The sequence below is a fragment of the Gopherus evgoodei genome, chromosome 1, assembly GCF_007399415.2.
Source record: "Gopherus evgoodei ecotype Sinaloan lineage chromosome 1, rGopEvg1_v1.p, whole genome shotgun sequence".
NCBI classification, from domain to species: domain Eukaryota; kingdom Metazoa; phylum Chordata; order Testudines; family Testudinidae; genus Gopherus; species Gopherus evgoodei.
In genome coordinates, this window is record NC_044322.1 from 2742748 (window position 1) to 2763124 (window position 20377).

The 20377-nt window shown below is 44.1% G+C and overlaps 1 protein-coding gene and 1 long non-coding RNA gene across 2 annotated transcripts; both read right to left on the reverse strand.

The window, feature by feature from the left end:
• Positions 1-515: 515 nt before the first annotated feature.
• Positions 516-1463, reverse strand: LOC115645718 (olfactory receptor 52R1-like). The gene has a single exon (XM_030550742.1). It carries the CDS (start codon positions 1461-1463, stop codon positions 516-518), a length of 948 nt encoding a protein of 315 aa, XP_030406602.1.
• Positions 1464-6311: 4848 nt separating this feature from the next.
• Positions 6312-19357, reverse strand: LOC115645722. The gene is made up of 3 exons (XR_003998807.1): positions 19271-19357; positions 8742-8744; positions 6312-6325 (listed from the first exon to the last, which is right to left on the reverse strand). It is a non-coding gene; the product is annotated as an uncharacterized LOC115645722 (long non-coding RNA).
• Between the last annotated feature and the right edge of the window lie 1020 nt (positions 19358-20377).

A 20377-nucleotide genomic window follows, 5' to 3' on the forward strand; every position in this document is an offset into this window, starting at 1 on the left:
TCACACACAGCAGCATTTCATTGCTTCACATACAATGAGAGTACACACAAGGAGCTATCAATGTTTAGAAAGACTTTAAGAAAGATACCTCACAGGGCATACTTTGTACAAGACATAACATAATTACATTGCCATGGTAAATATGGGGTGCTTTGGGGTGCAGAGTGTCAGAGGGTTGAACCAGAGAGAGACAGGGGTGGGGAGGAGAGGAGCAAGTGAGGGGCGGGGCCTTGAGGGGAAGAGACAGAGCGGGGTGGAACATTGGGGAAGAGGTAGGGAAGAGAGGTGGGACCTCAGGCTTCCAGTTACCAGCAATGAGAATGGTGGAAACCCTATGAGTTGTACATAGGCAGATTCCCCAGTTTGTCCCACTGACACAGCACACTAAGGTCAGGAAAGGATTTAATGTCTCTTTGACTGGCTAGTCAGTGATTCAGGGAAGAGGGCCCAGGACCATGTCACCAGACAGCGCTGCACAGAGCTCGGTCTGAGATCCAGAGAACCAGGAGAAAACTTTAGGTTTCTTTATGAGTAAAGAGCTGGAGCAGCCTTACCCGGATCTGTTGGGTCTTTGCCCCATAGATGATGGGGTTTAGCATGGGAGGCACCAGGAGGTACACGTTGGCCATGAGAACATGCAAATGCAGGGGCATATTGTGCCCAAACCGTTGTGTGAGGGCGGCGAAGAGATGTGGGATGTAAAAGGCTAAGATGACACAGAGGTGGGAGCCGCAGGTCCCAAAAGTCTTGAGCCGGGCTTCCTTTGTTGGGAGTCTGAAGATGGCCCTGAGGATCTGGGTATAGGACATGGTGATAAAAAACACATCCAGAGCGGTCACGAAGAAAGCCACAGAGAGGCTGTAGTAACTACTGACGCTGATGTCAGCACAGGCCAGCTTCACCACAGCTATGTGCTCACAGTACGTGTTTGGAATGGTGTTGGTTCTGCAATATGGCCACCTCCTCGCCAGGAAGGGATGGGGCAGTATGAGCATCATGCCGCGCAGCACCATGGCCAGACCAATTTTGACCACCACAGGATTTGTTAGGGTGGTTGAATGTCTCAGGGGATGGCAGATGGCCACATAGCGATCCAAAGCCATGGCCACAAGGATCCCAGACCCTATCACTGAGAAGCAGTGAATGAAGTACATCTGGGTGAGGCAGGCACTGAAATTGATCTCCCTGGAATAGAACCAGAAGATGCTCAGCATTTTGGGTAGGATGGATGTAGACAGGACCAGGTCAGTGACCGCCAGCATGCAGAGGAAATAGTACATGGGTTCATGGAGGCTCAGCTCCGTCTTTACCATGAACAGGATGGTGAAGTTCCCCAAGATGGTTATGGCGTACATGGTGCAGAAGGGGATGGACATCCAGACATAGGCTTCCTCCAGGCCAGGAATGCCCAGCAGGATGAAGGTGGAGGGATTGATGAAGTCGGTTGAGTTGGAATCTGACATGGTGAAGGGGAGAAGATGTCCAACACTGAGGCAAAACGGTGTTTCCTGCATATACTGTATGTTCCCCTGACTTCCTGTATGTGCCCAGGGTCTTGGATGATGGTCGCAGGACAAACACCTGGATGGAGAGACAATGTTAATATGGGATACTACATGCACAAGTGGAGGCTGTTCTCATGGATGAAGCAGATTGGTTGGTCTTCACACACTGAAAATGAAATTTCCAGTATTCAGATAAGTGAATTATGAACAACTGACCCTACTAATGCCAATTCCATATTTTATGGTGCTTCCTACATCAATAGTTCCTCCACATGGTAGTGTGGGAAACCTTAGGAGGCACCAGCAGGAAACATGAGTGTATACTGATTATTCCTTATTGTTCTCTAGGCCTTGTCTACACTGCCACTTTTTTTTCACCAAAAGGCAGCAATTGGTGACAAAATAGTGGAGGTGTAAACATTATAAAGCCACTTTCGACGACGGAATTCCTCAGTTTCAGTGATGTAATAAATCCACTTTAACGAGCGTTGCAATGTTTTTACGCAACATTTTTGTCTCCAAAGTGCCAGTGTAGACTCTGTTCTTGATGTTATCACTGTAATTGGCCAATTGCTTTTCTCCCATGTCCAACGTCCCCCACTCCTGGGAACACTCACCGTGCTTCCAGTGTTCATCAGCATGTGTGCTTGTCAACGGTCAACGGGAAAGTGACTGGTGTGTTATCAGCAGTGTGTTTTAATGTAGTGTTTCAGTGCTGTACGTGTACATAACAATTATGCTTCTCTTTATTGTTATTTGTACTTTTCCAAATACGTCCTTGAAAGGAGGCACCTCCTTCACTCTAGCCCAGGGTCCCACCAGATAAGAAAGCTCTCAAGATGGAGCAAGGAAGATATGTGTGGGAGGTGCTGCAGTACTCTGATGCAGACAAGACAGAATCAAGGCAGTGGAAGGAAAGCAATAAGCAGGAAAGAAAAGAAAATAAGAGATTCACTAGGGATGCAATGGAGAGGCTGATAAATTTTTTCTAGTGGCAAACCAACATGCTGCAGTCCCTCCTGATGCTTCATACTGAGCAGATGGGTCCCTGCCTTCCCCTTCAGCACATTCAGAACTCTTTCCCATGTTATCCCCAAATTCTACCCGCACATTTCTTTCCAATTTCTGGGATGTCTCACTTTCCCATTCACTCCACTGCCACAGACACCTTTTCAAATGAAAATTAAATTAAATTAATGGAGATATCCTATCTCTTAGAACTGGAAGGGACTGTGAAAGGTCATTGAGTCCAGTCCCCTGCCTTCTCTAGCAGGACCAAGTCTAGGAGTATAATTAATGCCAGTCAACAGCATGGTTTATAGAAAACAGGTCATGTCAAATCAATCCGATTTCCTCCTTTCATGAGAGTACATGTTTGTTTGATCAAAGGAACCAAGCGGATGCAATAGACTTCAATTTCTCTGCGGCATTTGATTTAGTAGGGAAAAACATTCAGTTAAAAAATGAACACTATACAATATCAGTAGAGCACATGTTAAATGGACTAAAAGATGGCTAACTGACAGCTCTCAGAAAGCAGTCTTCAATAGGCCATTGCTAGTGAAGGGGAGCGTTTCTAGTGGGGTTCTGCAGGGATCAGTTCCAGGCCAAATGCTATTCAATTTTTTCGTCAATAATCTGGAAGGAAATAGAAAATCGTTGCAAATAAAATTTGCTAACGACTCAAAGCTTGACAGAGTGGTTACAATGAGGCAGCCAGGATAGACATAAGAATTGATCTGGCGCATTTGTTGAGCTGGGCCTATGCGAACAAAATGTTTTAATACAGTGAAATGCAAAGTGATTCTTTTGGAACAGGGAATGCAGACCCGACCCCCAGGCTAGGGCACTGTACTATGGTACACAGGGACCCTGAAAAGGATTTAGGGGTCATTTTGGAAAACAAACTCATCGTGAGCTCCCAGCATGATGTTCTGGCCAAAATGGCTAATGCGATCCTTGGATGCATAATCAGGGGAGTAGGAGGAGAAGGATTTTACCTCTGCAAATGGCATTGATGAAACCGACCGCGTCAAGTTCTGGGATCCACATTTCAAAAAGGACGTTGAAAAATTGGAGACAATGCAGAAAAAAACCACAAAAATGATTGAAGACTGGAAAAGATGCTTGACAGAGAGAGCGATTTAAAGAGCTTCATCTATTTATCTCATCAAAAAGACAAGCAAGCAGAGACTGCCATGGGGAGAAAACCATGGGTACAAACGGGCTCTGTAATCTAGTTTAAAAAGGCAGAGGAAGACCCAATGGCTGGAAGTTGAAGCCAGACAAATTCCAGTCGGAAATAAGGGTCAAATGATTAGCACTCAGGGTAATTAACTGTTGGGACAAACTGCAAAGGGAAGTGGTGGATTCTTCAACTCCCCATGTCTGCAGATCCAAACTGGATTCTTCTCTGGAAGATCTGCCTGATGGCTTTTCTACACTTAAGCACTTTGCAGTGCCACGGTCATGTTTTAAGTGTAGATATGACTTACATGGACAAGAGGATTCTCTCGTCAGTGTAGGTAATTCACCTCCTCGAGAGTTGGTAGCGAGGCTGATGGAAGAATTATTCCATCAACTTATGCTGTTTACACAGGGGTTAGGTTGATATAGCAACAGCTCTCAGGGGTGTGGATTCTTCTGCTGTTGCAAAAAAAGGAAATGCAGTTTTGGGTTGCATTAACAGAGGCATAGTGTGCAAGTCATGGGAGGTGATAGTACCACTCTGCTCAGAGCTGGTCAGGTCTCAGTTGGAGTGCTGGGTGCAATATTGGTCACCAGTGTGTGGAAAGGATGTAGAGAAAGTGGAAAGGATCCAGAGGTGAGCGACAAAGATGATCCAAGGGATGGAATGCAAACCACATGAGCAAAGGCTGAAGGAACTGGGTATGTTTAGGTTGGAAAAGAGAAGATTAAAGAGAGACATGATAGTGGTCTTCAAGTATTTGAAAGGGTACCATAAAAGAGATGGAGAAAATTTGTTCTCTCTTGAGACAGAGGGCAGGACAAAAGGCAATGGGTTTAAACTACCTGTACCAATGCTGCCCATGGGAGCCAGCTGAGATCACTCAATTAGGGTGAACTGCAAACAAAACAGGGCAGACAAACCCCAAATTTTGGTGGATATTCCAGTACCTAGATTTACCAAGCCAGCCCAAAGCAGCCCCTGTTTTACCTCACTGGCTACTCAGAAGTCCAAACAATGCAGTTCCCTTAAAGTGCCCAGCCTTAGGCCTCCATCCAGATACAAATGTCAAACATATGATGATAAATTCTGAAAATCTTAATTTGTCATTGTCAAGGTATTATTCCCACTTTGAACTTTAGCGTCCAGAAAGTGGAGACCTGCGTGTACCCTTCTAAGCTTAATTCCTAGCTTAGATCTGATAGCGCTGCCACCAACCAGAAATTCCAGTGTCTGGTACACTCCCTGTCCCCCCAAAATCTTCCCTGGGGGACCCAAGACCCAAACCCCTTGAGTCTTAAAACCAAGGGAAATAAACCATTCCCCCTCCTTTCCTTCTCCCAGACTTCCCCTCCCTGGGTTACCCTGAGAGATACACTGATCCAAACTCCTTGGATCCTAAAACAGAGAGGAATTAACCTTCCGCCCACCTCCTTTCCCCACACCAATCCCCTGGTGAGTTCAGACCCAATCCCCTTGGGTTTTAAACAAGGGAAAAATCAATCAAGTACTTAGAAAGAAAGCTTTTAATTAAAGAAAGAAAAAGTAAAAATTATCTCTGTAAAATCAAGATGGAAAATGTTTACAGGGTCTTCAGCTATACATAGACTAGAGGGACTCCTTCCCCCCCCAGCCTATGTTACAAGTTACAGCAAACAGAGGTAAAATATCCTTCCAGCAAAATACACATTTGCAAATAAAGAAAACAAACAAAAGACTAATCCACCTTCTAGCTTGTACTTACTATTTGGAACATGAGAGACTGTTTCAGAAAGATTGGAGAAACCTGGTTGCATGTCTGGCCGCTCTTAGTCCCAAGAGAGAACAACGAACAACACAAACAGCACAAACAAAGACTTCCCAGCACCAAGATTTGAAAGTATCTTGTCCCTCAATTGGTCCTTTGGTCAGGCGTCAGCCAGGTTCACTGAGCTTGTTAACCCTTTACAGGTAAAAGAGACATTAACCTTTAACTATCTGTTTATGACAGTCATATAAAACAAAAGGTTTTTTCCAATCCCAAAGGATCAGTCACACACCCAGTCCAATTATACCTTAGATCTTACCCAAAATACATGCTTATAGTCAGTTCTTGTTAACTTAAGTAAAAATGTATTAAAAAAGAAAAGAGGTAGAATGTTAGTTAAAAGAACAACATACATACAGACTTGAATTCAATTCTGGAGGTTCAGATACATAGCAGAGATGAGTTTGTAGTTTCCAAAAGTCCTTTTAGAAATAGTGCACAGGTTCTAGTCCAGTGTTCATATTCAGGGTGATTTAAGTCAGTGATTGGGAATCTCAGTTCTTATGGCTGAGGATTTCCCTTTCTTGAAAGCCCAAGCAGATCTGAGATGAAGAAGGATCTTGTCCCAGGGTTTTACACATTTCCAGAAGCCTTTTGGCCTGAGAAAACAATAGGCTTAACTTTCCTTCTCCCAAACATCATGGCAATTAGCACAGGGTCATTTATCCATTAAATAGTTCAGATGCAGGTTACCACAACCTTCAAAGAGACTTATAGACAATAATACTATTTCACTCAAGTGTCTTCCTAAATATGAATACTCCTTTTTTTAATCTTTGAGTCAAAGCCATAGTATATAAGACTTGTTTCCTTACATCACAAGACCTGAGCAAACATCTATCTTCTATCTCTAACAACGCAGACTTGCATTTCAAAACTCTATTCCTTTACATTTCTTCCTAACAAGTCTTTAAAGTTTGACCCTGGGTCAGGTCAGTCTGTGAGTCAATTAACTTCTTCTGGCCCTGTGTCACCTTTCAATGAGGTATTATATTACACTCGTAACATCACACTATGGCAGAGCAGATTTAGATTAAATCTCAGGAAAAACTCCCTAACTATAAGAAGAGGAGGACAATGGAACAGTCGCCTAGGCAGGTTGTGGAAGCTCCTTCACTGGAGGTTTTCCAAAGGTGGCTGGAGTCATCTGTCCTGGAGGGTTTAGACACAACAAACCTTGCATCTTGGCAGGGGGTTAGACTAGCTGATCCTTGCAGGTCCCTTCTCACCATGTGGCTCTATGATTCTACAATGTAAAATCTGAGTGTAGACCAGGTCTTATTCAAACACAAGTTTTGGAGCTCTATACAGGGGTAACCAGGTTAAATTTAATGGCTTGTGTTATACAGGAGTTCACACCGGATTATCTCTTCTGAACTTAAACCCTATGACTCTATCAAGAAAGAAAGTAGGTCAGGCATTTATATTTACTCTGTCTCATAACACACGAACAAGGGAACATTCAATTACATTGAAAGTCTGAACATATAACATTGAGAAAAGAAAATTGTTTACATAATCCATATTTGGCCTGTGGAACTCCTTGCCACAGACTTTATTGGGGCAAAGATCATAGCTGAATGGGATTCACAAATGGATTGGCCATTGTAGATGGTGCTGGTGGCTAGTTAAGGCTATCTGACACCTTCAATTAGGGGACCTAATTTTCAGTTGCTTATAAGTTTGCCAAATTTTAACTATTTGGACTGAAATTTCCTACACTGGGTGTGCTTCTGGCTGAATTGTTTTTTTGAAAGTTTCAGGCATAACAAATAGGAGATATACCTATCTTTTAGAACTGGAAGATCATTGAGTCCAGCCCCCTGCCTTCATTGCAGGACCAAGTATTGTTTTTTGCCCCAGATCCCTAAGTGGGCCCCTCAAGGATTGAACTGGCAACTCTAGGTTTAGCAAGTTAATGCTCAAACTGCTGAGCTATCCCTCCCCACCCCCAGTCAGTTGACTTCTCAAATAAGCCAGGAGAAAAGACGTCTTTCCCATGTTGAAAAATTCATATAATTATTCCAGTGAGGAGCCCTAGCACCTCCATGCTTTCTATCAGGAAAGTCAGGTGAGAGCCCCCCTTCCCTCCATTAACAGCCAGAGCCCTGAAATGAAAGAGAAGGAGGTGAGAGTCCCTGTGCATTAACCCACACACAGCTCACTCAGTTCTTCCTCCAAGGGGAGCAAAGAGGGACATTTTGGCCAGTGATATTGGAGCAGACACATCCCCTGTGGCAAGGGACCTGGCATGTTTAATGGCTCTGCAGAGCAGAAAGGACCACAGACCTATTCTCCATCCCATCATGGCCATGTTGCACTGAGTTTGTCGAACAGGTGAGCTCCTGAGCAAAGGATGGGTACCTGTGAATTCTGAGACAGATGTGTCTTTCTTGGAAATCCCTTGCAGGCAGCCATTTCTCACACCTCTCTCACCTCAGCATCTGCAGCAACATCCCACACTGAAAGCTGACACAGAGGGGTGCACTGTTTATAATATAGCTGTGTGCAATCCCAGGGGGATTTGCTCTGCCTCTAGGGGAGATGCTGCAACTGAATGGAAACTGGCTGAAGACCAGGGACACTCTAGCCAATGTCTCTCATTCAGTGTTTGCGCTTCTGTGCTATTTATCCAATTTTAGGAATAAACAGCAATTAAGGAACCTTCCCAAAGGAGATGAGAACCCTTGGGCTCTCCGCTGAATCAGAGAGGAATTGGCTGCTCTGTGCATTTGTGTATTTTTTAAAAGTAGTTGCTTAGTAAGAAAACTAGGGATAATTCCCAGCTCTTCATGAGGTCTGATATCCTGTAAAGGCCCAGTATCAATGGGTAGATAGTAGACAGAGATATCTGGAGAAAGGTTATTGAGGGGAGACACAAACACTTTCTGCAGGCCCATGGGGAGATCAGTAATTCTCATCAGTAACTATCATCATACTGTGTAGCAACTTTCATTGAAGGATCTTCAAAACATCTGGCAAAGGAAAGTGACTATGAACATATACCCATTATACTGATAGGTAAAATGAGGTGAAGGAAGATGTGACTTGGTGAAGGTCACACAGAGAATGACCGACAGAACCCAGGAGTCCCGATTTCCCTGCTGTAACCACGGTCTCTCCTTTAGTAACTGAGGGCATGACAAGAAGGAAATGGATTCATGGTGTAGCAGGGATTGTTCATAAGGTGGGTGTGACGGACTTGCCCAGGATGCAACCTGGAACGGGGATACCACTGAACCCTCTGGCAAACCAACCTGGGCTCCCGCTCACACTGTGAGGCTGTGACAAGCTGAAGACCCCTCCAGGTCCTGCACTCACACAAACATTCACAGGCAGGAACACACTCAGCTGAGTTACATGAATGCTTTTGCCAGCCACTCATGAACCAACAATAGAGAGGCTCCAGCCAGTTCCCCCCAGCTCCCCAGCCTATGATCCCAGAGCTATACCATCCTGCCCTCGTCAGATTCCTGACCAGAGTAAGTTTATTACCCAGTCTGCCCCTCCCTCAATGTGGAGAGGACAATGCACCTGTTCCTGAGCAGGTTACCCTTTTGCATTTCAAAGAACACACTGTATTAGGTAAAAAACATAAATCAGGTTTATTAACTACAGAAAGATAGATTTTAAGTGATTATAACTAATAAGTGTACAGATCAAAGTAGATTATCTACGATTTCTCCTTTCCAGCGTGGGACCACCTCCCCAGTCAAAATCTTTTCTCTCTAGCTGTGTTTTGAGGTTTTGAATTGCGGGGGGAGTGAGGCCAAGTGATGATGTCACTTTCCTTTTTTACAGCTTCTGCCATGTGAAGGGAACTTCATTTTCCCAAGCAAAGCCCCCAGTACAATTAGTGGGAAACTACAGACACAAGATTGAGCCCAGTGTCACATGAGCTGGTCAAAAGACTTTGCATGCTTCAATGAGTCACAGCAGGGGCCATTACCCATAACCTGGCTAGAACGTCTTCAGGAAAGTCCATCAGGTGGGGATAAGTTTCTTCCATGGCCCACTGTGCTCGTTGATGGGCCATCAACATGAATACTCCATTCACAAAGTGCTGGCTAGACTGGATGTAAATTACCTGGTGGGAGTTACCACAGGAACAAACACAATTGAAATACAGGTCCATAACTTCAGATAAAAAAATGAGACATGCATACAAATAGGATAATCAAGTCAGCAAACCATAGCTTTTCAGTGACACCTCACATGACATAGTTTCTACAAGATTTGTGGCAACTATATAACAGTGGTGAATATGGGGTGCAAGAGTGTTGCTTTGGGGTATAGCATGTCACAGCAATATATCTATCAAACTAGAGCTCTCTAAGATCTAATTTTGTGTTTTTATGTAAGATATTTATCCATGTCCTGAGAAAGACTACATTCTGGACTGCACTACAGGAGAAAACCAAGCCAAGGTACAGAGCAAAGGAAAATAAAAGAGTGTTTTCGCCGCTAACCAACATGCGCAATATGTGACAGACACCCTGAAAATGTCCCTCTCACTTTCATTGTTCAGCAAGTGTCACCTGCACTTTATGTTTGTCAGACCTCAGCCTCACACACATTACTGGATCAACCACTCCTCCCTCAGTTCCCTTTTCTGGGTAGCTTCCATTCCTTCCAAGCCCACTCCTCAGCACAGAAGCTGGAGCACACTGGTTTTAGCTAGAATTCAGTTACTTCTTTCTTCTATCTGGATGAGATCTTGTAAGGGCTATTTATACATACATGCCTCTGCCCTTTCCTCTTACTTCTGAGCACAAGGAGCCTGAACGAAGAGTACAGTAGCACCCAAAGACATAAGGATACAGATGGTTCATACAATCAAACGTGAGTTAATAGGTGTGACACAGGCTCCGAAAGGGTTATGCAACTAGCAGGCTAATTCACCCAAAACGAACCTTTGAAGAAGTATTAGAGAAGTATATCAATGGTAATTAGGGCCATTCCCTATAAATAACAACCTAGCCGTGGTAAATGGACTAGAGCTTTGAAATGCAAGCCTGTATTGTTAGAGAATTAGAGGTAATGCCAATTGTATGTGTTTACTTATGTTAGATGTTAACCATGTAAACAGATGGTTCCTATCCGGTGGTATATCTGTTGATTCAAAGATCAAAAGAAAATATTAACATTAAATTAAACTTGGGTGTAAAAACATCATTGTCTCTACTTCTCTTTGAAATTTGTAGTAAACTACCTATGGACCGCTTAAGTAATAATTACCGTAAGCTGATGAATGGAAGAGTTACCTGTGCATGCGTAGGAAATAGGTAATTCTACTTCAAAGCAACTATTCATCATTATAATAGCCTGAGAGTGGTCTATAAAAAAATTCTTGGGTGCTGATCCTGTCATCTCAAATGTGCTTAAGCTTCATCAGGGGAAGCTCAAGTCACAAGACTGAGGTCTCCAGTTCCATTCTGGATCACCCTGATATTGGACACTGGCCTGCAACCAAAGGATTAATTTTGAAAGAACTCTTTGCAACTTTAAAGCTCACCATCTCTACCGTGAAATTGACTTAAACATTCTCTTCATATCTCTATATATAGTGATGTCTGGTTACTTCAGGGTGGAGAGAAGCATTGGATCATTAACCAGCGCTGCCTTCGACCCACAGGCAGGCTGCTTGTCAGAGTGCAGCAGCTCCTGTCCCAGCCCCGGAGCAGAGGGTGCCCAGCACGGGGGGCTGGGTGAGAGGTGGAGATTGTGATGGGATGTACCCCCGGGGTGAAGCCTGGAAGCTGATGGAACCACTGTGCCCCCAAACCATTCAGCTGGGTTGGCCTCCCCCCCTGCTCTGCTGGTGACACATAGCCATCCCCTCCGGGCCCTGTTATCACCCAACACGGCAGCACTTGGCACCACACACCCAACTAAGTTACCTGAGTGCTTTACCTAAACCACTCATGAACCAACAATGGAGGCATCAGCCAATTTCCCAGCTCCCCGGCTTTGCACCCCTACTGGATCAAAAATCCAGAATTAGACCATCTTGCACTGCACAGTGATCTGTACACCGTAAACTCTTTAAATAGTCTGCTCCCCTCTCGATGGAGGGAAGATATTCACCTCCCTTTGTTAACAGAGCTAAGATTCCCAAACACTTGACTCAAAAATGCACTGGGTAAGATAAAACATAAATCAGGGTTATTAACAACAGATGGATAGATGTTAAGTGATTATAAGAGATAACAAACTGATCAAAGCAGGTTACCTAGGAAATCAAGCAAATTTGCAGTCTATGAGTTGTACACACTAGATAGGATTTGAATCAGCAATATCTCACCCTGACTGATGATACAAGGAGTATCAGCCTTGGTTCATGAGTGGTTTAGGGAATTCTTGAGGCACAGGCTGCATCACCTTTGCAGCCTGGGTTCCTCTCCCCCATTCAAAGTCTTTGGTCTTCCAGAGCTTCTTGCAGGTGCTGAGTTGTGGGGGAGTGAAGGCAAGTGAGCATGTCACTATCCATCTTTTATAGTTTCTTCCAGATTGCTGGAAAGTCTATGTATGTGTGTCATAGCATTTCTTCCCAGATCTGGACCTTAGCGTCCAAAATATGGGTGTTAGCATGAAAACCTCCAAGCTTAGTTACCAGCTTGGACCTGGTATCGCTGCCACCAGCTAAGAATTATACAGTGCCTAGCTCACTGTGGTCTCCCCAAAACCTTCCCTGGGGGACCCCCAGACTCAGATTCCTTGAGTCTCACAACAAAGGGGAATAAACCATTTCCTTTCCCCCTCCTCCCCTCCAGGTGTTCCCTCCCTGGGTTCCTGGAGAGATATACAGAAGCAAGCTCCGTGAATCTAAACAGAGGGACTCCACCCTCCCTGTTTCCAGTCCTGGAAACACAAGTACCAAGAGAGCTAATCTCTCTTCCCCCCCCCACTCCCCCAGAGGGTATGCAAAGTCAGGCTTAGTAAATCTAACACAAAGAGATTTCCCCCTGACTTCTTCCTCCCACCAATTCCCTGGTGAGCTGCAGACTCAATTCCCTGGAGTCCCCACTAAAGAAAAACTCCAACAGGTCTTAAAAAGAAAGCTTTATATAAAAAGAATGAAAAAAGGACATAAAATGGTCTCTGTAATAAGATGACAATATACAGGGTCAATTGCTTAAAGGAAAAAAATGAAATAACAGCCTTATCCAAAAAGAATACAATTTAAAACATTCCAGCAACTACACACATGTAAATACAAAAGAAAAACAATACACACCTATTGTCTTACTATCCTTGTACTTACAACTTGTAATTAGAAGATTAGAAAGCCTGGAGATAGAAAAATCACTCTCAGAGCCGAGAGGGTCAGACCCAAGACAAAGAACTCACACCCCAAAACTTCCCTCCACCCAGATTTGAAAAAGTCTTGTTTCCTGATTGGTCCTCTGGTCAGGTGTTTGGTTCCCTGTGTTAACCCTTTACAGGTAAAAGAACATTAACCCTTAGCTATCTGTTTATGACAATGTGACATGGGTGTGTGTGTCCCCATTGGCCAAACATTCTCCATTGTTTCTGTACTCCCTCTGAGAAGGCTTTCTTATACAGACTTCAGTGCTAGTGGATTCTTCCCTGGATGAGTGTTGACAACAGCAATTAACACTGTCTGGCTATTCCTTTGACATACCTGAAAGGCTGGTTTTGGGTGTTTCCAGCTTCACATCACACTTTAGTAACTCACAGATAGCAAGATTTCATTGCTTCACATACAATGACAGCACATACAACCCAAGGGGATATCAATGTTTAGCAGATCAAGACTTTTCGAATGATACCTCACAGGGCATACTTTGTACAAAACATACCATAATTACATCACCATTGTAAATATGGATGCTTTGGAGTGCAGAGTGTCAGAGGGATGATCCAGAGAGTGACCGGTGGCGGGGAGGAAAGGAAGAAGTGAGGGGCAGGGCCTTTAGGGGAAAAAGCAGAGCAGGGGTGGAATCTGGGGGAAGAGACAGAGCACTGGGGTGGGGCCGGAGGATCCCAGTTACCAGCAATTAGAAAGGTGACAACCCTATGAGTTGTACATAGGCAGATTCCCCAGTTTGTCCCACTGACACAGCACACTAAGGTCAGGAAAGGATTTAATGTCTCTTTGACTGACTAGTCAGTGATTCAGGGAAGAGGGCCCAGCACCATGTCACCAGCCAGCTCTGCATGGAGCTCAGTCTGAGAGCCAGAGAACCAGGAAAAAACTTTAGGTTTCTTTATGAGCAAAGATCTGGAGCAGCCGGTCCTGGATCTGTTGGGTCCTCCCCCATAGATGATGGGATTTAGCATGGGGGGCACCAGGAGGTACATGTTTGCCATGAGAACACACAAATGCAGGGCCACATTGTGCCCAAACCGTTGCATGATGGCGGCAAAGAGATGTGGGATGTAAAAGGCTAAGATGACACAGAGGTGGGAGCTGCAGGTCCCAAAAGTCTTGAGCCGGGCGTCCTTTACTGAGAGTCTGAAGATGGCCCTGAGGATCTGGGTGTAGGATATGGTGATAAAAAACACATCCATACCAGTCACCAAGAAAGCCACAGAGAGGCTGTAGTAACAACTGACGCTGATGTTGGCGCAGGCCAGCTTTACCATGGCTATGTGCTCACAGTACATGTTTGGAATGATGCTGGTTCTGCAATATGGCCACCTCCTCGCCAGGAAGAGATGGGGCAGTATGAGCATCATGCCGCGCAGCACCACGGCCAGGGAAATTTGGGTAACTACAGTGTTTATCAGGATAATAGAACGTCTAAGGGGATCGCAGATGGCCACATAGCGATCAAAAGCCTTGGCCATGAGGATCCCAGACTGTATAAAAAATAAGCTGAGAATAAAGTACATCTGGGTGAGGCAGGCAGTGAAATTGATTTCCCTGGAATAGAACTAGAAGATGCTCAGCATTTTGGGTAGGATGGATGTAGACAGGACCAGATCGGTGATGGCCAGCATGCAGAGGAAATAGTACATAGGCCCATGGAGGCTCGGCTCCGTCTTTAGAATGAACAAGATGGTGAAGTTCCCCAAGATGGCTATGGCGTACATGGTGCAGAAGGGGATGGACTTCCAGATATGGGCTGCCTCTAGGCCAGGAATGCCCAGCAGGATGAAGGTGGTGGGGTTTGTGAAGTCGGTTGAGTTGGAATCTGACATGGTGTAGGGGAGCATGTGTCCAATGCTGAGGCAGAACGGTGTTTCTTGCATGAACCGTACGTTCCCCTGACTTCCTGTATGTGCCCAGGGTCATGGGTGATGGTCGCAGGACAAATACCCGGATGGAGGGAAAATGTTAATATGAGACACTACATGCACTACTGGAGGCTGTTCTCGTGGATGAAGCAGATTGGTAGCTCTTCACGCACTGAAAAATGACATTTTCATTATTCAGATAAATGAATTATGAACCACTGACCCTCCTAATGCCAATTCCATATTTTATGGTACTCCCTTCGTCAATATTTCCTACACATCGTGCTGTGGGAAACCTTAACAGGCACTAGCAGGAAACACAAGTGTATACTGGTTATTCCTTATTGTTCTCTAGGCCTTGTCTACGCTGCCAAGGTTTTTTTTTGCCAAAAGGCAGCATTTGGTGATGAAATACTGGAGGTGTAAAGACTATAAAGCAACTTTCGATTAAGGAACTCCTCAGTTTCAGTGACATAATAAAGCCTCCTTGATGAGTGTTGGAAGCTTTTGTCGCCAAAGTGCCAGTGCAGACACCTTACTTGATTTTATCACTGTAACTGGCCCATTGCTTTTCTTCCACGCCCACCCCTGGGAACACTCACCATGCTTCCAGTGTTCATCAGCATGTGTGCTTGTCAAGGGTCAGCAGGAAAGTGACTGATGTGTTACCAGCAGTGTATTTTAATATAGTGTTTCAATGCTGTATGTGTACTTAACAATAATGCTTCTGTTTATTCTTACTTGTGCTTCTCCAGATATGTCCTTGAAAGGAGGCACCCCCTCCACTCCAGCCAAGTGTCTCCGCCGGATAAGAAAGCGCTCAAGACGGAGCAAGGAAGATATGTTCTGGGAGGTGCTGCAGTACTCTGCTGCAGACAAGACAGAATGGAGGCAGTGGAGGGAAAGCAGCGAGCAGGAAAGAAAAGAAAATGAGACATACACTAGGGATGCAATGGAGAGGCTGATAAAAGTTTTGGAGTGGCAGAACAACATGAGCAGATGGGTGCCCACCCTTCCCTTCAGCACATTCAGAACTCTTTCCCATGTCATCCCCAATCTCCACCCGCACATTCCTTTCCGATTACTGGAACTTCTCACTTTACTGTTCACTCCACCTCCGTAGACAGCTTTTCAAATGAAAGCTGGACTTAAGCTCAGCTGTGTGTGTGTGTGCATGGTGTTTTGGGGTTTTTGGAAATAAAAGGAAATTTATTTGAATAATAAGCACTCTTTATTTGTTTCTGATGAAGTTATGATAGCAGGTGGCATCAGCAAACAGCAAGCCATTTCATCATTTCCTTACATTGAAGCCTGGGCCTGAACAATCACAACTGCTTCCTACCGTGCCAAAACTGGACTTCATTATGCATTATAATCCCATGCATAGCAATAAACATTACTTGTTCTCATTTTCAAAGTGTTGCCACAAAGCCTTCCTGATTTGAATTGCCCCCCATTGTGCCCTCGAATAGCCTTGGTATCTGGGTGCTCAAAATCAGCAGCCATGTGTTCTCTCTGAGCAGAGCACCCCTGAGCAAACTTTTCACCTATAGCTTCTGTCATAAACATGCAGATAAGGGTAGCATAAAATCCCTGTTTACTCTGTAAAGGGTTAATTCCTCTTTTACCTGTAAAGGGTTAAGAAGCTCTGATAACTTTAGGGGCACTTGACTAAAAGGACCAATAAGGGGACAAGATACTTTCAAATCTGTGGGGGAAAGTTTTTGGTCTGCGGCTGTCGGAGGCAGTCAGGAAACAGGGCAGGAGAAAATATACCTGAACTAAGCATCTAGTCTTGCAGAAATAGTAATAGCAGAAAAGAAATGTGTTAGATTACCTTTTGATTTAGTTTGTGAATTTTCCCCTGTGCTAAAAGGGAGGTATCCCTGTTTTGTAACTTTAAGGTTTTGCGTAGAGGGGAAATCCTCTATGTTCTTGAGTCTCTTGTTATTCTGTAAAGTACTTACCATCCTGATTTTACAGAGGTGATTCTTTTACCTTTTCTTTAATTAAAATTCTTCTTTTAAGAACCTGATTGATTTTTCATTGTTCTTAAGATCAAAGGGTTTGGATCTGTGTTCACCTATAGCAATTGGTGAGGATATTATTCTCAAGCCTTCCCAGGAAAGGGGGTGTCGGGGCTTGAGGGGATATTTGGGGAAGGTAGGACTCCAAGTGGCTCTCCCTGAGTGTTTGTTTAAATCACTTGGTGGTGGCAGCATATTGTTCAAGGTGGAATTTGTGCCTTGGGAAAGTTTTTAACCTAATCTGGTAAAAATAAATTTAGGGGGTCTTTCATGCGGGTGCCCACATCTGTACCCCAGAGTTCAGAGTGAGGAAGGAACCCTGATACCCTCACAAATATTATACAAGTTGCAACACATGGCTACAACCATGGGAATATTTTCTTCATTGAGATCTAACCTATCAAAAATGCATCGCCAGCGCGCTTTTAATCTGCCAAATGCACATTCCATGTTCATCCTGCTCATACTCAGCCTATTGTTGAAATGCTCCTTACCACTATCCAGGTTTCACTTCTACAGCTTCATGAGCCCTGGCATTGAGGGATATGCCAGGTCTTCCAGGATCACTAAGGGCATTTCAACATCCCCTGTGGGGATCGTCTGGTCTGAAAAGAAAGTCCTTGCTTTCAGCTTTATGTAAAGACCGATGTTACTAAAGATTCATGCTTCATGCACTTTTCTGGGTCACCCTGCACTGATGTCAATGAAATGCCCATAGTGATCCTCGAGTGCCCGCAGCAGCGTGGAGAAGTACCTCTTCCGATAGATATATTCCATTGAAAGGCATCTGGTGCCAAAATTGGAATATGCGTGCTATCTATCGTCCCTCCACAGTTGGGGAAATCCATTTCTGCAAAGCTATCCACAATGTCATGCATGTTGCCAAAAGTTAGTTGCACAGAAGGATGTGATTAATGGCCCAGCACACTTGGGTTAATGCAGCCCCAACAGTCGACTTCCCAGGTCCAAACTGATTTGCAACTGACCAGTAGAAGCCTGGAGTCACCAGCTTCCACAGTGTGATCGCTGTGCGCTTCTCCACTGACAGTGCAGCTCCCATACGGCTGGAGTGAGACACTACTTACAGCAACGGTAGGGGTTCTCTTGTCAGTGTAGATAATTCACCTCCCTGAGAGGTGATAGTGAGGTTGATGGAAGAATTGTTTCATCGACCTCATGCTGTTTACACAGGGGTTAGGTTGATATAGCAACAGCTCTCAGGGGTGTGGATTCTTCTGCTGTTGCAAAAAAAGGAAATGCAGTTTTGGGTTGCATTAACAGAGGCATAGTGCGCAAGTCATGGGAGGTGATAGTACCGCTCTGCTCAGAGCTGGTCAGGTCTCAGTTGGAGTGCTGGGTGCAATAGTGGTCACCAGTGTGTGGAAAGGATGTAGAGAAAGTGGAAAGGATCCAGAGGTGAGCGACAAAGATGATCCAAGGGATGGAATGCAAACCACATGAGCAAAGGCTGAAGGAACTGGGTATGTTTAGGTTGGAAAAGAGGAGATTAAGGAGAGACATGATAGTGGTCTTCAAGTATTTGAAAGGGTACCATGAAAAAGATGGAGAAAATTTGTTCTCTCTTGAGACAGAGGGCAGGACAAAAGGCAGTGGGTTTAAACTACCTGTACCAATGCTGCCCATGGGAGCCAGCTGAGATCACTCAATTAGGGTGAACTGCAAACAAAACAGGGCAGACAAACCCCAAATGCTGGTGAATATTCCAATATTGAGATTTACTAAGGCAGCCCAAAACAACCTCACTGGTTACTCAGAAGTCCAAACAATGCAGTTCCCTTAAAGTGCCCAGCCTCAGGCCTCCGTCCAGACACACAAGTCAAACATATGATGATAAATTCTGAAAATCTTAATTTGTCACATAAAACAAAAGGTTCTTCCAATCCCAAAGGATCAATCACTCACTCAGGTCCAATTATAACTTAGATCTTACCCAAAATACCCGCTTGTAGCCAATTCTTGTTAACTAAACTAAAATGTTTTTTAAAAGAAAAGAGAGAGAGTGTTGGTTAAAAGATCAAAATACATACAGATTTGAATTCAGTTTTTGAGGTTCAGATACATAGCAGAGATTAGCTTGTATTTGCCAAAAGTCCTTTTAGAAATAGTCTACAGCTTATAGTCCAATGTTCATATTCAGGGTGACTCCAGCCAGTGACTGGCGACCTCAATTCTTATGGCTGAGGGTTTCCCCTTCTTGAAAGCCCAAGCAGATCTGAGATGAAGAAGGATCTTGTCCCAGGGTTTTACACATTTCCAGAAGCCTTTTGGCCTGAGAAAACAATAGGCTTAACTTTCCTTCTCCCAAACATCATGGCAATTAGCACAGGGTCATTTATCCATTAAACAGTTCAGATACAGGTTACCACAACCTTTAAAGAGACACATAGACAATAATACTATTTCACTCAAGTGTCTTCCTAAATATTAACACTCCTTTTTTTTTTGATCTTTCAATCAAAGCCATAGTAATAGACAAGACTTGTTTGCTTACATCACAAGACCTGAGCAAACATCTAACCTTCTATCTCTAACAATGCAGGCTTGCATTTCAAAACTCTGTTCATTTACATTTCTTCCTAACGAGTCTTTAAAGTTCGGCCTTGGGTCATATCAGTCTGTGAGTCAATTAACTTTTTCTGGCCCTGTGTCACCTTTCAATGGGATATTATGTTACACTTATAACATCACACTACAGCAGAGCAGATTTAGATTAAATCTCAGGAAAAACTCCCTAACTGTAGGAACAGTAGGACAATAGAACAGTCACCTAGGCAGGTTGTGGAAGCTCCTTCACTGGAGGTTTTCCAAAGGTGGCTGGAGCCATCTGTCCTGGAGGGTTTTGACACAATAAACCCTGCATCTTGGCAGGGGGTTAGACTATCTAACTCTTGCAGGTCCCTTCTCACCCTATGTCTCTATGATTCTACAATGTAAAATCCTAGTGTAGACCAGGTCTTTGTTAAACACAAGTTTTGGAGCTACATACAGGGTAACTGGGTTAAATTTATTGGCTTGTGTTATACAGGAGGTCAGACATGACGATCTTAAACCCTATGAATCTATCAATAAAGAAAGTGGATCAGACATTTATATTTACTCTGTCTCACAACACACAAACAAGGGAACATTCAATTACATTGAAAGTCTAAACATATAACACTGAGAAAAGAAAATTGTTTACATAATCCATATGTGGCCAGTGGAACTCCTTGCCACCGACATTATTGGAGCAAAGAGCATAGCTGAATGGGATTTACAAGTGGATTGGCCAATGCAGGTGGTGCTGGAGGCTCCACCGCTAGTTTAGGCTATCTGACACCTTCAATTAGGAGACCTCATTTTCAGTTGCTTATAAGTTTGCCAAATTTGAACCGTTTACACTGAAATTTCCCACACGGGGTGTCTGCTTCTGGCTGAATTTTTTTTTTGAAAGTTTCAGGCATAACAATTAGGCTGACTTCTCGAATGAAGCCAGGAGAAAAGACGTCTTTCCCATGTTGAAAAATTCATATAATTATTCCAGTGAGGAACCCTAACACCTCCATGCTTTCTGTCAGAAAGTCAAGAGAGAACCCTCCTTCCCCCTGTTAACAGCCAGAGCCCTGAAATGCTAGAGGTGGAGGGG

Excerpts from the sequence above, each read along its gene's own strand:
- LOC115645718 (XM_030550742.1), bottom strand. The coding sequence starts at position 1,463 with ATGTCAGATTCCAACTCAACCGACTTCATCAATCCCTCCACCTTCATC.